The 14484-nt window shown below is 38.3% G+C and overlaps 2 protein-coding genes across 3 annotated transcripts in view; one reads left to right on the forward strand and one right to left on the reverse strand.

The window, feature by feature from the left end:
• The window catches only part of LOC139131482 (protein KIBRA-like), a 76640-nt gene extending 70078 nt beyond the window's left edge, over positions 1–6562 (reverse strand). Inside the window, exons 1-2 of the mRNA XM_070697544.1 lie at positions 6494–6562; positions 3222–3448 (exon numbers count right to left, since the gene is read on the reverse strand). Of these exons, the coding sequence (XP_070553645.1) occupies positions 3222–3349 (128 nt within the window). The 5' untranslated portion in view covers positions 3350–3448; positions 6494–6562. The remainder of the gene's footprint in view (positions 1–3221; positions 3449–6493) is intronic.
• Positions 2713–12672, forward strand: LOC139131483 (deoxycytidylate deaminase-like). Of its 2 annotated transcripts, none has more exons than XM_070697546.1 (5): positions 2713–2798; positions 4154–4259; positions 5342–5477; positions 10527–10740; positions 11580–12672. In XM_070697546.1, exons 1-5 carry the CDS (start codon positions 2728–2730, stop codon positions 11668–11670), a joined length of 618 nt encoding a protein of 205 aa, XP_070553647.1. In that variant the 5' UTR covers positions 2713–2727; the 3' UTR covers positions 11671–12672. The 2 variants fall into 2 exon arrangements, with proteins under 2 accessions (XP_070553647.1, XP_070553646.1); XM_070697545.1 differs by lacking the exon at positions 2713–2798 and adding an exon at positions 3773–3932.
• Positions 12673–14484: the final 1812 nt, after the last annotated feature.

Raw genomic sequence — 14484 nt, forward strand, 5'->3', positions numbered from 1 at the left:
GGTTTATTTTGAGTTCCTGCTGACCATGCAATTTTTTTTACGACAGTGTTTCGTCAATTCGCATATTATGATAACTGCTTTTGGGATTATTTCAACTGCCGCTTGGCGAGTGCTCTTTGTCATTTAGTTTGAAAGGGCAGCACTGAAATCAGAGACCCAGCTGGCATTTATTGGTTGGCAATACAATGGCATGAATCATAAACAGCAGAATGTTGCAGGATATTTGGGATTCGTATCTGCCTTTGTGTCAAAATTTTTCTGCAACATTTTCAAATTCCCTTTCATCAGATGGTACTAAATGGCATTTATATAAAATACTCATTTCTTCAGCGATGACATTGAACTTTTGCAGCTTTAGGGATAACCTATCCACCCAATGGTATTTGTAAATATATATGGATCCCAAAGGATCTGATTCCCCCGAAAAGCTTTGTTAAAGTTAAAAAGTTAAAACTACAAAAAATTTACCAGTTGCTTCTCTTGTCAAGCACAATCCTATGAATAATTGTTTCTGAACAATTGTTTTCTTTTATGGTTGATAATAGCCTATCAACATGCAGTAAAGATCAGTTGAACTGGAAAATGTCTCTTCAACATCTGATATTAATCAACATGACTGTCATACAGCTAGCACAAAAAGCAAACAATATATCTAGCCAATGTTATTAATTGTCTTTAAGAGTACAGTTAAACCTGAAATTAATATTAACAGCAAAGTAATAATTCTGATTGTGTAGCACATATGATAGATTCCCAGAGTCTAATAAATGTCTACGGAGTTCAAATTAACATCGAATTAAAAAGAGTCTTTGCAATAAATGTATTTCTAAACGTTTTTCATCTCACTAATTAAGATTAAAACTGGCATATTAAAACTATCATTATCACAAACTGCTTGTTTAGTTTAGTAATTGGTATCTTTACATTACATCACTTGGCCACAACAAACACCACTGCCTATTTGAACACTCTGTGTTTACGTAAGATGAAATTAGATGGTCAATATTTTTTCAAACTCCGCTATCAAAATGTGATTTGGAATGTACAAAAAGATCACACATTTGAATAAGAAACCTAGCCTACAGAAATGCTGAATCAGTGAGGCAGATGTTTACTGTGTAAATTTGGAACTTTGGCAATGGCTTTCAAATTCTGACATGTACACTTGACAATATATATTTTTTTTAATTTTCTTAAATACACCTCATCTTACATATATGTTCTATACACACAAGTTTTACGCATACAACTATTCATTATTACGACAAAGAAAATCCCAAAGTTACAAAGGTGACAAAATGTTGGAAAAGCATTGGTGGAACTGGAAGAATATGTTATAAGAAGAGTACAAGATGTGCAATGCCACTGTAACAGCAAAATATCAGCTTTTACTGAATAAGAACAATGGCAAACATCATCCTATAATACATGAAAAAAAAGGCTACTTAAAATATTTTGAGGGTATTTTGGGGTACTGGGAAAGCTCGATTGGACTGTCTGTATAGGTTAAGCTTGTGCTCGAAGCTGTCGTGTGTGTGGGTGTGTATTTCACAGCAGCCAATCATAATGTAAACACAAGGACAATAATGACATAATAACATGTCTGGGTGCTGAAAATCTTGAATATTATCATAAATGGCAATCTGACGCTGCCACAACATATTAAAACAAGAAAATGGGTTCTGGGATTTGCCCCTACTGCTTTACCAGGATGGCCAAAGCTCAGATGATAGGTAAAGAAGATTATAGATGAGGAGTGTTAGCATGGATTACTATCCTTAGTTTCACTACTAGTGAAAAAGCTCCAACAAGAAAATTCAGGTTTGGGAATCACCAAATGGAAAACCTTGCAGGTTCTGTTGGACAGGCAACAATTGTAAGCTGGTTGCCTGTTTTTGCTTTCATTGTTCTTTTCTTTGTGTGTCCGATAGTTTTGTTATCAATATTGCTGTGTAAAAGGCACAAGGTATTCCCCTAGCTCTCCCATTGGTCAGATGGATATAGCCTCACTTGGCCGGCTTATTTTTATTACAGATTTACCCCTATCCCCCATACATTAGGCTGTTCAAACAAAGCGGGTATATCGCAGTTTAAGCTAAAACAAATGGTGTGATCAATTAAAGAGGCCGTTTCCACGCACTCCTGTTGATAAATTAAATATCAGTATTGTACTGGACAATTTGAGTCCGAATAACATCTCCACCCCGTTGACAGTTTGGGGCGAGTTGAAAAATTAGTAATAATGACCTTGTACTCGACAGTTTAGGTCGAGTTTACCGCATACTAGTATCATCAATAAAAGTGAACGCGATCACAGCGGGGCCGCCCCGGCCCGGTGTTTTTAGTGAGGGTTCATTGCAAGAGCCTTATTTGACAGATCGCACATCATTCATATCATTGTGTACACAAAAGCGAAGTGTTCCGGAATTTCCTTGGAAACCCTTTGCTTTGGGTCCTATCGATTGTTGAAGATCGTTTGAAAAGTTGTAACCTTCGAAAACATTGATCCGAGAGAAAAATAATGTGTTAAATGTGAGCGATCTTGGGCGAGAGAGTATAATAGTCAGAGACCAACGACAAGGCCACCCCTTTCACCCCGAAATTCCACCAATTGTCATCAGTTTCCACCCAATGTTTCAGGAATTTTAAGGAAACAAGTGGGTGGTATGGTAGGCCTTACGAGTAGCTAGTAATTGCCTTATCGGGCGTACGTAGACCTGGTTGGACATGTACTGCACACGAGCAGTCCGGCTATGTATCATCAACTTCCGCGGAAGTCGGTTTACCCCTCGAAAACCGTACGTTTTCTTCACATGACTATATTTGCAAATGTATTTCAAAACGTAAACGACAAATACGGTGTACTTTATCCACCAGTGGTGGAAAGCCGCGCTGAAGTAATCGCAAGGTCTAGTGTATGTCAACAACACTACAAATGAGGAATTCCAGTTTCCAACCTGACGTGGGGGAGCTAAATAACCCATTCACTGGATGGATCGGCGTTTCTGTCGAAGCGTCGGATCAAAACATTATTTCAGGGCGGCTTCAGAAACTAGACAACGTGGACATAGCATTTTTGTCATAATTCTGGGCCTTCTCGACGAAACCTAAACGCAAACGCCCGTCGGCGACACTCAGCAAAGCCGATGGAGAGCTCTAGACCGACAGAAAGGACATCAAGCCGATCACCGAATGCTATCGCAGCGCAAGGCTGTACGTACCTGTCTCGAGGGTCGATCCACGACGTTTGCTTGGTGTTGTGGTCGATATAATACACTTTTCCATCATAGTCCCTTGCTTCCTGCCAACCAGCTGGCAAAGGGAGTTCTTCATTTCGATTTTTGGGCATATTTTCCGTAGATTCCGTCCATGAAATCTCGTTTGAATTTAGTGTAATCCGAAATGAACGTTCGCCATATTTGATCCCAGCCAACCTCTAGATAACCAACTGAAAAACGTAAATTTGCATAAGAATTGATCATTTGCATGGGTAATAGGCCAGTCGAGATAATGACTTCATCAGATAAATATTTAAATTTACAGTTATTGACCAATCATGTTTTAGCTATTCGACTAAGGCATTTGGGTGATACTACTATTATACAGGTGGAGCATTATTTTTTTGAGTTGGATAACCAAGTTTATTACGGTATATTTGAATCATGGTGTGTTCTAAAGGCCTTTGTTGCACTTATGTTCGTGATCAAATCATTTTTTGGTGATATTTCTCCCGCAACCAGTTTAACAACATTGCTCCTCAAAATAGATATCATTTCAAATGACCAAACTTAAAAGTGATAAAGTGACGTCATATTCGCGCCAAATTGTAACATGGCCGCCATAGAGACTGAATATTCCAGTTGTACACCTAAAAGGCCAAAACTTTCGGGTGCCGGTTCGAATCCACGGAATTCTCTAGGCCAGGCCAATGGGTTAGTGTTACTCTGTTGTTGTTTGATCTGGTATTATGGAAAAAAATGGAAAATGAAGCGATTAACATCACGTTTTCAGTTGTACACACTGCACCGTGTACGGAGAAGGCTAGTGCCGCAGTGGTGTTGGTCAAGGATATTATAACAATCGCTTGCAGTGAGTAAGCTTTCACCTTGCACATGATTGGCAAAACGAACCAATGAAGTCTGTGTTTTTGCAGAGAGCAAGACTTGAACAGAAAGCGGTCGGACTATCTGACGTGGGAAGATTACTTTATGGCAGTTGCATTCTTGTCCGCACAGAGAAGTAAAGACCCAAGTTCCCAAGTGAGTAGGCGCCCTCAATTCCGACATCAAGTTAATACGGGATAGTAGTGGTATATATAATAGTTATTACATGTGATACTACAGCAAGTGAGTTCCTGCCCCCTGATAACTGTGTGAATTGCGTAACAAGATACATGTAATAGACCATACTGCCGTTATCGTCATTGTTTTGTTTTTGTTTTGTTTTGTTTTGGGGTTTTGTTTTACGGGGGGAGGTAAGTCTGCAGGTTTATTGGGCAAATAATGATACCAGTAAACACTTTCTGTCCAAAGTGTGTTTCAACAAATAAGTTCCAGCCACTCCCTGAAATTCAAGGTTAATGAAAAGAAACCCAAATTCACTATACATGTACACGTTGTGCTTCATTTTCCTATGTATTATACTGGCCTGTGCAGGCCAGTCACTCGTTCCAGAACCAAACAGAAAGTCAACTGACATTTTTAGCAATCATTTCTTAAATACAAAATACTGCAATATTCAAGAAAGATACTATGATTTACATTGATACCAGTGGAATTTTGATGTGCTTCATTTCCCTGTGGAATAACACAATCTATTATGAAAAAAAAACCCAGATAAAATTGACATTATAGTGTTCTCACTATTATTGTTATTGTGGAATGACCAAATCCATAAACGTCCTGTTTGATTCAAACTTTGATTATTTTGGAACTTGTGTTCATGCTCTGGCCACTTATGTGAAGTTTTGGAATACACGAATGTTCATCACATTAAGTTGAGATGGGGGATGTCGTGTGGATGTTATTTTTTGTGACATGAGTTCTGAGCCTGGGAAAGTGTGTTTGATTGACATCTGGCTAAGTTGAACATCAGCACTTAGATTTTCAAATAAACTTAATGAAATAATGACTTAATGAAAGCAAATTTGCTCTAGATTTTCATCAGCAAAATCATTTCACATTTTCGATGTTTCCTTCCTCCCCCATGTCTGAACGAAGTGGATTACCAATTACCAGTAAAAGTTGCAAATAACGTTCATAATGGATAAATAATAGAGTAGTTATTGTCATCTTGATGAATTTTTTACAAAAAAACACGACTATGATTTTCATTTGTCAAGGTCGGTGCCTGCATTGTAAATGACGAAAAGAAAATTGTTGGTATTGGTTACAATGGAATGCCCATCGGATGCAGTGATGATGCACTGCCCTGGACACGGACTGCTGACAACAGATTAGACACAAAATATCCATACGGTAAGGTTTTATACTCAGTCCATCTTATCAAAGTACACTCATTATCTCCAACCATTTCTCTGTATACATGTATTTCCAGCTCCCTGACTCTGGGCATAGACTCACTGATGAGGTGGTCAATTACAGTGATGCCTTGCTTGTTACTGTTTAGGGGTAGCTGCAGTGTTCAATATCTACAGTCTAAGCAGGGGTACATGTAGATGAGGATTGGATGAAGTGCGTGTTCAGGTCATTTGTATACAAGGTTTGGATGCAACAGCAGTTGATGAACCACGGTCCCTCCACAAGGACCGTGTGGAGGGACCATGAATGAACAATAGGAGCGATTGCTACCTCTCAGCAGAAACTATTGACTACCTTGGTAGTGATTTATAGCTGACAGATGGTTCCCCTAGTGTTTTGCCTGTAGATTTGATTCATATTTGGTGAGCGTGTGATCAGATCGCCAATGTCACGCATATGTATCAAGTTTGCAAGAAGTTCACGTGTGTCAATGACATACACAACAAACCTTTCCAAAGTAGGTTAGTAGAGGTGTGTCAGGAGAAGACAATGGGTTACTTGCAAAATTAGGGTTATGGAGGAGGTAGTGTACATATCCATGGCAATATGCCATTGCACCATCATGTTTTATGTGTATCTACATGCAATCGGATCTCATACAGTTTTGAAGGAGTAACTCATTCAGCTGAAGGTCAAATGCGAAAATCTGTTTTGACTTTGGCATTCTGTATGTACTGATCAACAAAAGATTAAAAATGACATTGGTGGTGTCAGTGACTTTAGTTTGGCAATCAATTCACCTTTTCACCAGAAACATATTTCGCGCTAACTAGACACAATATTGACAGCGTTTTATTCGCTGGTTTTGCGTCAATGTATTATACTCTCTGAATAGAAACTGAAAAATCATGCATGTATCCATACTCTTTCATTCAATAACAACTTGTCTTGAAGATTGAACGTTGCAATATGACCTCTCTCAGTAGGGAATAAGATGCGCCCAAAGTACTTACTGTTAGTGTTGCTCCTCTGCAATGTTGATCCTGTGAGCACTCAGTAATTGAATAGCTAAGATTGTTGCGTTCCTAGGGTTGTCAGTGCAATGATAAGTGTGGGGGCGCTCTTCATGGATCAGTTGCCCTTGGTGCATCTCGGGCTGAAAAAGGGTTGTGTTTAGCTTTTGAAAATTTGGTAGTGGTAGAGAAAATCTATGCTTTCTGATGTTTTTCCACATTACGCCTGTATATTATGTTTTCAATAGTAGTTGTATCAGCAGAAGGTATCATGGTATACCCAACTCAAATTATCTCAGCCTTGTTCACTTTATGGTCTTATTTTTGAATTGACAAAACCAGCATGTCAATCATCCTGATGTCAGTTGATTGACACATTCTTGTAGTTTGCAGAAAAACCAAACCACAAAGAAGTGTTAGTGTACTTAATCAGCATGGGACTGGCTGGAATCCTTGTAGCCCTACTAAACAGCATACTTGCAATAAGAGATATTTTCTCAGCTGTAGGTGTGAATATCAACAGGCCCAGGGAAGAAAAGGTGTATTTCGTCGGGTGTGCCAGAGAGGCAGTGGTTGATATATTGATCCAACCTTGAACAGAGCATATTGCTGAAAGCACACGTAGATGAGTAATGGATGAAAGTTTCTGTTTTGTTACGACACGAAACGTTGATTTCCTGCAATACTGTGGCTCTCTATTTTGGAAGAACTAGACAAAGGCTACGTCCAGCCATCATGTTCAGTCGGTGTATTTCAACTTTGCAGTAGCTGAAAGTTCAGCTTAGGAATTTTCACTTTTTAAGACATGCTAATGGCTTTTGATTCTTGTTGTCACGCAGAGTTTGACTGGCAAATATGTTGCGTCCCGGTTGCATGGCTGACATTCTACTAATGGTAGGGGTGGCCAAGGCTGCATTCCAGGGTTTCAATGACACATGTGGAACACAATCAGACCTTGGTTGTTCAGGAGGTCTTTTTTTGCAACTTGTCCAAACCTGGTCAATGGCTTTGGCAGTTGATTTTGTAATATTGTAGGTCATCTTCTAGTTAAAGAATCAAGCTGCAACAGTGTAATCAAATCAGCCTGAAACCCCCTCTCATATCATTGGGTTTTCCAAACCCCCAGTGTTTTCAATGGTTAAGTTGGACTTCTACACAGGGAAAATAGGGACCGGTAGTCATCAGTAAAATATATAGCAAACACTCCTTGGTAGGGATTTTCTATTCTTGTGGTGGTATGGCTGCTCTGACTGGCATACACAGACAAAACTATTGTTCGAGGGCAACATAGCTTCAGTGGATAAGGATGCCTCTTGTGTCTGTTCAAAATCAATGTGTTTCCTTGCAAACAGAAACAGTGTAATCTTCAAATGATATGTGATGCATGTGTAAGGCTATCCTTATGCTTTATGTGCTTGAATCTTTGATATACTTGTTGGTGTTTGTCAGTTCTCTTAACTTTGTATCACTGGTATTTCCAGCCGCCAACAATTTATATCTAGGACTGTTTGTTATGTTTTCCTCCTCATTTAATCCCAGTTTGTAGGTTTGCTAAGTCCAGAATCCGGCGAGCTTTTTTCCAGTTTTCCTGATTTTTAGCTCACATTTCATATTTGTGTGCGTGACAGTAGGCACTATTTGTAAAAATCTTGTATTATGTCTAATAATGCTTTGCATGGTACATTTACTGCAAAGCGAAATCAAATACCTTGAAGTTGTGGACTCCAGTAGTGTTTTTTGAGCGTTTAGCATCAGGACTTCCATATATTGCATTTAACCCTTTTCCTGGCAGGCAGTATCACTTTAATACCCATCTACCAAGCCAGTGAAAATCAGCATTTAGCCAACTTTTCACCCACTTTGCTTGATCTGTTATAACAGCTTTAATCCATAAAAGTCATCTATATGACTGATCTGTTTCCAGTGGCCTTCAAATGTTCAATTTTTGTTAAGATACACTCTGGGCTTCTCAAGTTGTAACTAACTTGACCTGATGGTGAAACATGAACCTGGCAGGATAAGGGTCACAGCTCAAGTTCCTTGCTCTCCCCAAAATTTGGTGGAAGTTCCGGGTGTCTGTATGTGTGCAATGGCCACTTTTATCATTCACAACTGAGTTTAAGTCCAGGCGAGAAACATTGTGTAAATAAATGATATTGTCCATATTGCATTATGTCAGCAGGAGTTATACTTTGCACTTCAATATACTTTTGGTAGACCAAGAAAATAATCAGTTTTAATACAAATATTGTTGCCTTGCGAAGCTTGCAGTCAGCAAACTTTTTTGAGAGAAAAGGAAAACCAATGTTATAGGATGCTCGATCACAACTTTTTGAGCAGTCAAAATGATTTTCCAAGTCACCAGACAAGCACACCGGATTGGCAGTTGTGCCGCAAAAGTGACGTGCAAGATTTTCAACATCCAGTACACGCAAGGAACCACTTCTCTAAATTTGATATGTGTGTACAGATTAAAAGGTCATGCAGTTGGCAGGTTTCGCAACGGGCATCACAGCAGTATGTATCCATTACAGGTTGTCAGTTTCGATGAGCATTATCTAAATTGTCAACAAGCACTGTTAAATAACATCCAATTAAAACGTTTAAGAGCATTCCAACCATAGTTTGAAATTGGCAGGAATGAGGGGGAAAATATTGATAGGGGAGACGAAGGTTATATAGTGAGTGAAGGCAAGGTTTTGGAAATGATAGACGTTGCGACAGATCCCGGTCTTTTTTATTGCAAAAAAGCTATTTTACGAGTGGTTTTTCTGCTCCTTCGGTAAATATTACATAAAAACAAAAGTAGTCAAAATGTAGCATTGTGCAATAATAGATGTGTTGTTGTCAATTTTTCATTTTTGTATCATAAATAAGTTTGCACAGATACTAATAACCCTGGGGTTTACAAAAGATTTTTTGGGTTGATATTTGTTGGGTTGTCTGTTTTGTAAACATTGTTCAAACTATAGTCTTGTCTTTTTCCCAGATTTCCTAACCCAATGAGCACTGCTATAGTATTTGTGATATGACCATGTCTCATATTTCAGTAGAGTAGCTTCCATGCTCAGGTGTTGAGTGGTAAGATATTTTAGGGTTTTGTGTTCATGTTATATGTGAAGGGTTTGAATTTATTATAAGTGTTAGCTCTGTAACATTTGATGTATTTTTTAGTTTGTTGTTATCTGTCGTTAAAACACAGTTTCTTGATCTACTCCCCTCCCCCCTAAATTAAAGAAAAACCATGCCTAATGTTCGACTTTTCAACACAGCCTATATATGTGTTTTAAAGTCTGATATTACTGTTGAGAATTTTGGTCAGAGCTAAGATTCATTTCTCAATAACAACACAGCATACTGAAGAAGTACATTTTGTTTGCGAGGCAAATATTTGTATATCATCATGAAAACCAGATTATTTATCATGAGAATGTAGTAGAAGGAAAAAAGTGAAAATATCAAAATTTACAGCAACTATCCATTTGACTTGAAGTAGAAGAGCAATATTGCGGCAAAGTAGATCAGCTCAAGAGAAAATTTCTGAAGCTTTCATTTAATAAGCAGTTTGCTTACAGAAATGGCACCCATCTGAACAGCTGCATTTCAAATCTATTGCAACATCATAGTGCAGTATCAAAATTATACTAGGCTTGATATTTGTGAACTAAAAAAGTGAATTCAAGTGGCAATGAAAATTTTCTCACAGAAACAAGTGTTGCCTTACGCTGGCCTGTTTGTTCAAATTAAGTCATTTGTTTTACCGGCCTTGTCTTTGTTTGTTCAGGGCATATCAGAGATGGACAGACATGACCAGCCTACCACAGATATGCTGGGAAAGTTATGCCAAGACCAAGCCCTGAAGTATTGTTTTTTGAGTTCATAAAATTAGAAATGAGTCACTCTTATCACCACAATATTTTCTTATCGTTAAAAGATCACATGCCTATGCAGGAAGTTGCTCACAGTGGCATTCTTCCCTTTGTACTTTACTCATTGTTTTTCCTTATTTTGTGTTTTCTTTTCCCGTCTCTAGTATGTCATGCTGAGCTAAATGCCATTCTTAATAAAAACTCCACCGATGTGAAAGGATGTTCCATGTACGTTGCATTGTTTCCATGTAATGAGTGTGCCAAGCTGGTAATCCAATCTCAGATCAAGGAAGTGGTGTACGTCTCCGATAAGTATCACGACACTCCCGAAATGACGGCATCACGGAAAATGATGGACCTTGCCGGGGTGCTCTACAGGTATGGCCAGGCTGTCCCCCACTGTCCTGTCACATCTTGGCTTTCCAGAAATTGTGTCTTAAGTCCTCAAGAGATGAAATTCCAAGATTTTGAGAAAAAAAACTGTCCTCTACTGGCAGAGGAAGCTATCTGAAAATACAACTTTGGAACATGATATTGCCAAGGTTGCTGCGTGAATGTGAGCTAGACACCTCTGATTTTGGGAATATAAGGAAGTTTTGGTGAAAATATCTTTTGCCTGAAACATCATTTGTTTTGCATTCTGACATGCACAACTGTCCCCACTATACCTTAGGAAGCTGAAGAAAACCTGAGAATTCTTGCCCACTAACTTGAATTTGAACTTAAATTTGAACTTGAATTTGAATATATCAATAGATGATATAGGTTAGTTAATCTAATCAAAGAAGTAACAACTGAAGGTGATCGTCCAATCATTTTGAAAATAACGAATTCAAGGTGCATTCAAGGCACGAGAGTCTAAGTTCAAGTTTTCTTGAAAAAAAGTTGTTTAAAGTGAGTGTGATTTTCACAAAGATTCAACAAAGTGTATTGAGTGAGCCAAGGAATGAAAATTTTATATTTTCAGTTCAATATTAAAAGTCAGTAGAATAACAAAAGCAGGTTTGTATCATGCCAAGTGCGTGAAATTTTCAGGGTGGTAAATTTCACGTTTCCCTGTTTCATAAAAATGCAATTGAATGTTGAAAATAAAATGATGGAATTATACTACTGTAAGTAGGACTTCCTAGCATCAGCCAAATACTTCACAATGACATATATCTTGATGGAAGTTTATATAGACTCACTACAGTGTTCATTGTTTTTCTCTCTTGTAGACAATTTGTTCCAGGCAAGAGAAGGATTGTGATTGACTTTGATTCCATTGACCCAACTCTGAATCCATTGAAGTCAATTGCATCGCCCTGACAGCACGGTCTCTGTCAATAAGGAAGGACATCTGTATGCAAACCAAGAGATGCCATCAATGTACCTTTTTTTAAGGTTGAATAGAATCATTGTGGATTGTCTCAGATTGTTGCATAAAGTAAAAAAACAAGCAATATAACTGTGAATAGTTATTGAATGCAAACACTGCCAGTAGGAGAAAGCACAGTCCCGTGGGTAGAGGGACTTTGGAGGAAATAGGAAAAAGACAATGCAAAATTAAATGACACTTTGACTCGACACTTTGACCTTTTCTCTGGTTCAGTGGTGTCTTATGGTCACTCAAGAATTATTCAATATTTCAACTTTTGACCTTATAGACCTTTGCTGATAGACTTTGCAACATTCTGAGACAGACTATCAGGTGTATGTAAACACCGTTCAGGTTATAAACCCATTTACCTTTGGGTTGATTCCAGGGTGAACCCTCTATCAGGTGGCTAATAACTACAGTGAGTTAGGGGAGCATAGTACTCCCTAACGTGTTTGTTTTCTGTAGCAGGGTATTGATATTGGGCATTAAACTGGCTTTTTGGTCCAAAGTCCATCTGGAAGGGCAAATGTTGCCATGGTAATTAAAACCTTTGTTATTATCATTTAAATGACAGGAATTTGAACTCTTTTAGCATGAATGAGATGACAGATAAAAAACTTATCAGATTTAAAGTTTCCTGGCTGAATCCTTCTTTTCATGGGAGATGAAATCTAATGAGCTCCTCATAGAGTGCACAGACTTCTGACGTCAGAAACACATGTTTACTTTTTTGTCTACGCACATGTGGGATTACAGTCTGAAATACTTCACTCAAAGTGACACGTTTCTGAGTAGTGGTTAGTTTGCAACCATGTTGTACAGTTACAAGAACTTGCAAAGGTGTATTACCTATTGATAGCCATTTTCAATATTTTCTGCTGATGTGTTTCATGCCCATTCTGTTTTGTATTCAGTTTAATTTTGTATTAAAAAATAAGACTTCTGCAGTATCACTGAAAACTTATTGATGGTTGTATCCTACAATACGAGTTGTAAAAATGTGTTGCATTTGGACTAGCATCAGCTACATAATATGCCATTTTGGCCCTAGTATCCATAGCCTAGGTGTGAAAATTCAGAATGAGTGCTGCCCTTAGTGACATTCCACCTCTGTATCTTGGAGGGAAAACATTAACAACGATATACTTAGATTATGCTTACAATATGGACTGGCACTTGTGGAGTCAGTGTGTTCTGCATGTTATTTACACAGGGGGGGGGGGGGGAATGTTGTCCCCAGCTTGAAATTTTTTTGTGGGATTTGATTCTGATTGAGGGTACGCAAATTTAAGTTATACAAAATAACGTTTTTATGGTATCAACAAATTAAGGTCATAGCATTGGTCAAATATCAAATAAAAGACACTCCTGTTTCTTTATTTTTTCCATCCAGTAAATGTTGAATAAATTAGAAGCCTACACGATAACTCACACTTCATCTCATTTCAAACAGAGCTTTGTAATCTGGAGGCAAACTCTAGTTGATAGTCTTTCAACTGTATCACAACCTTCTGTAGATAGGATGGCTTGTATGACTTTACTGTGGCTACAGTTAGTGGACTACATCAACTATATGATGTTATATCATAGACAGTAATCGTGAAGTGCTACTTTAAATCCTCTGTGTAGATCATAATCTCCAACCTACTTGTAGCAGAGCGACATGTCCTGTGGTCATTATTTGAAGGGGATATTTTGATGAGATTGAGGGATTCGCATGCCCTGGAAAGAGTGCAGTCAAGTCACAGTGCTGTTTGCTATGACATTTGTCTAAACCAATAAGAAAGACAAGGAATTTTGACTGTCTATTCAAAACTCGAGAGAAACGCTGGCTGTACGAGGTGAATCTCAACCTGGAGAAGTGCTGTAACCAGTAGCTGCATGCAGGCTTCAGCCATGATTAGTGCCACCCAGAGGCAGTAGTTGTCCGGTTCAAATTTCCCATGATGGCATTGGAGATGGTATTGAGATGAGCGATTGACTTCACCTTTTGATTTTCAGTGTGTATACAAAGTATTGATTATCATACGTGGGTGATACAGGTAAATTCTGATTACTCAGAAAAACCTAAAGAGCTGCACGTCTGCAATTTGTATTTATACATTGTATTTATACTGCGCTAATTCATATAGTTTTTTGCAAGATGGATCAAGGAAGAGAAGTCCATTTCAGACTCCCTAATCTGATGTAAATAATGATAATTTTTCAAGCCGCTCACATTGCCATAGTAAAAACTTCAAAGAGAGAGAATTTGTACATCCTTCAGATCCCCCAAGATCAAATGGTGCATCCCCAACTGTGAAAACTTGAGCTGTAATGATGTATCTATCATGCAACTGTACAAATGATAGATTCTACTTGCAGCCAAAGTATACTCAGGTTGTAGGATTTTAATTTCCTGGTGTTGATGCTAAGTGCATTCAGGGTTTCCCGAAGATGCATTTGTATTGATCGTATTTATTTTGAAATCTCTCTCTCTCTAGAGTATATGTGAGCTCTTCCACTGATGTTATTGGAGTGTGAGTCTTTTACTGTATTCCTGGCTCTGTCTTCAGAAGGATGTCATACAACCAGGAGTACTAAGAAGGGTACATCCTTGATATCCAGCATCCAGACATTTCCTTCCTTCCATTTGGGAATAGGGTTTTGAAGTGTCTTAAGTACCTAGTGGGTAGATAGATGTCCAGTTTGTATCTGCACCAGAACTGCACTAAGCCGTCAAGGGAAGGGGTCGTTTACTTTTAACTATGAATTAACTTGTT

The sequence above is a fragment of the Ptychodera flava genome, chromosome 4 (genome assembly GCF_041260155.1).
Source record: "Ptychodera flava strain L36383 chromosome 4, AS_Pfla_20210202, whole genome shotgun sequence".
NCBI lineage: Eukaryota > Metazoa > Hemichordata > Enteropneusta > Ptychoderidae > Ptychodera > Ptychodera flava.

Excerpts from the sequence above, each read along its gene's own strand:
- LOC139131483 (XM_070697545.1), top strand. The coding sequence starts at position 3,832 with ATGGCCGCCATAGAGACTGAATATTCCAGTTGTACACCTAAAAGGCCA. Across the intron at positions 5,478-10,526 it reads AGACACAAAATATCCATACG|TATGTCATGCTGAGCTAAAT; the intron begins GTAAGGTTTTAT and ends TCCCGTCTCTAG. Across the intron at positions 10,741-11,579 it reads CTTGCCGGGGTGCTCTACAG|ACAATTTGTTCCAGGCAAGA; the intron begins GTATGGCCAGGC and ends TCTCTCTTGTAG.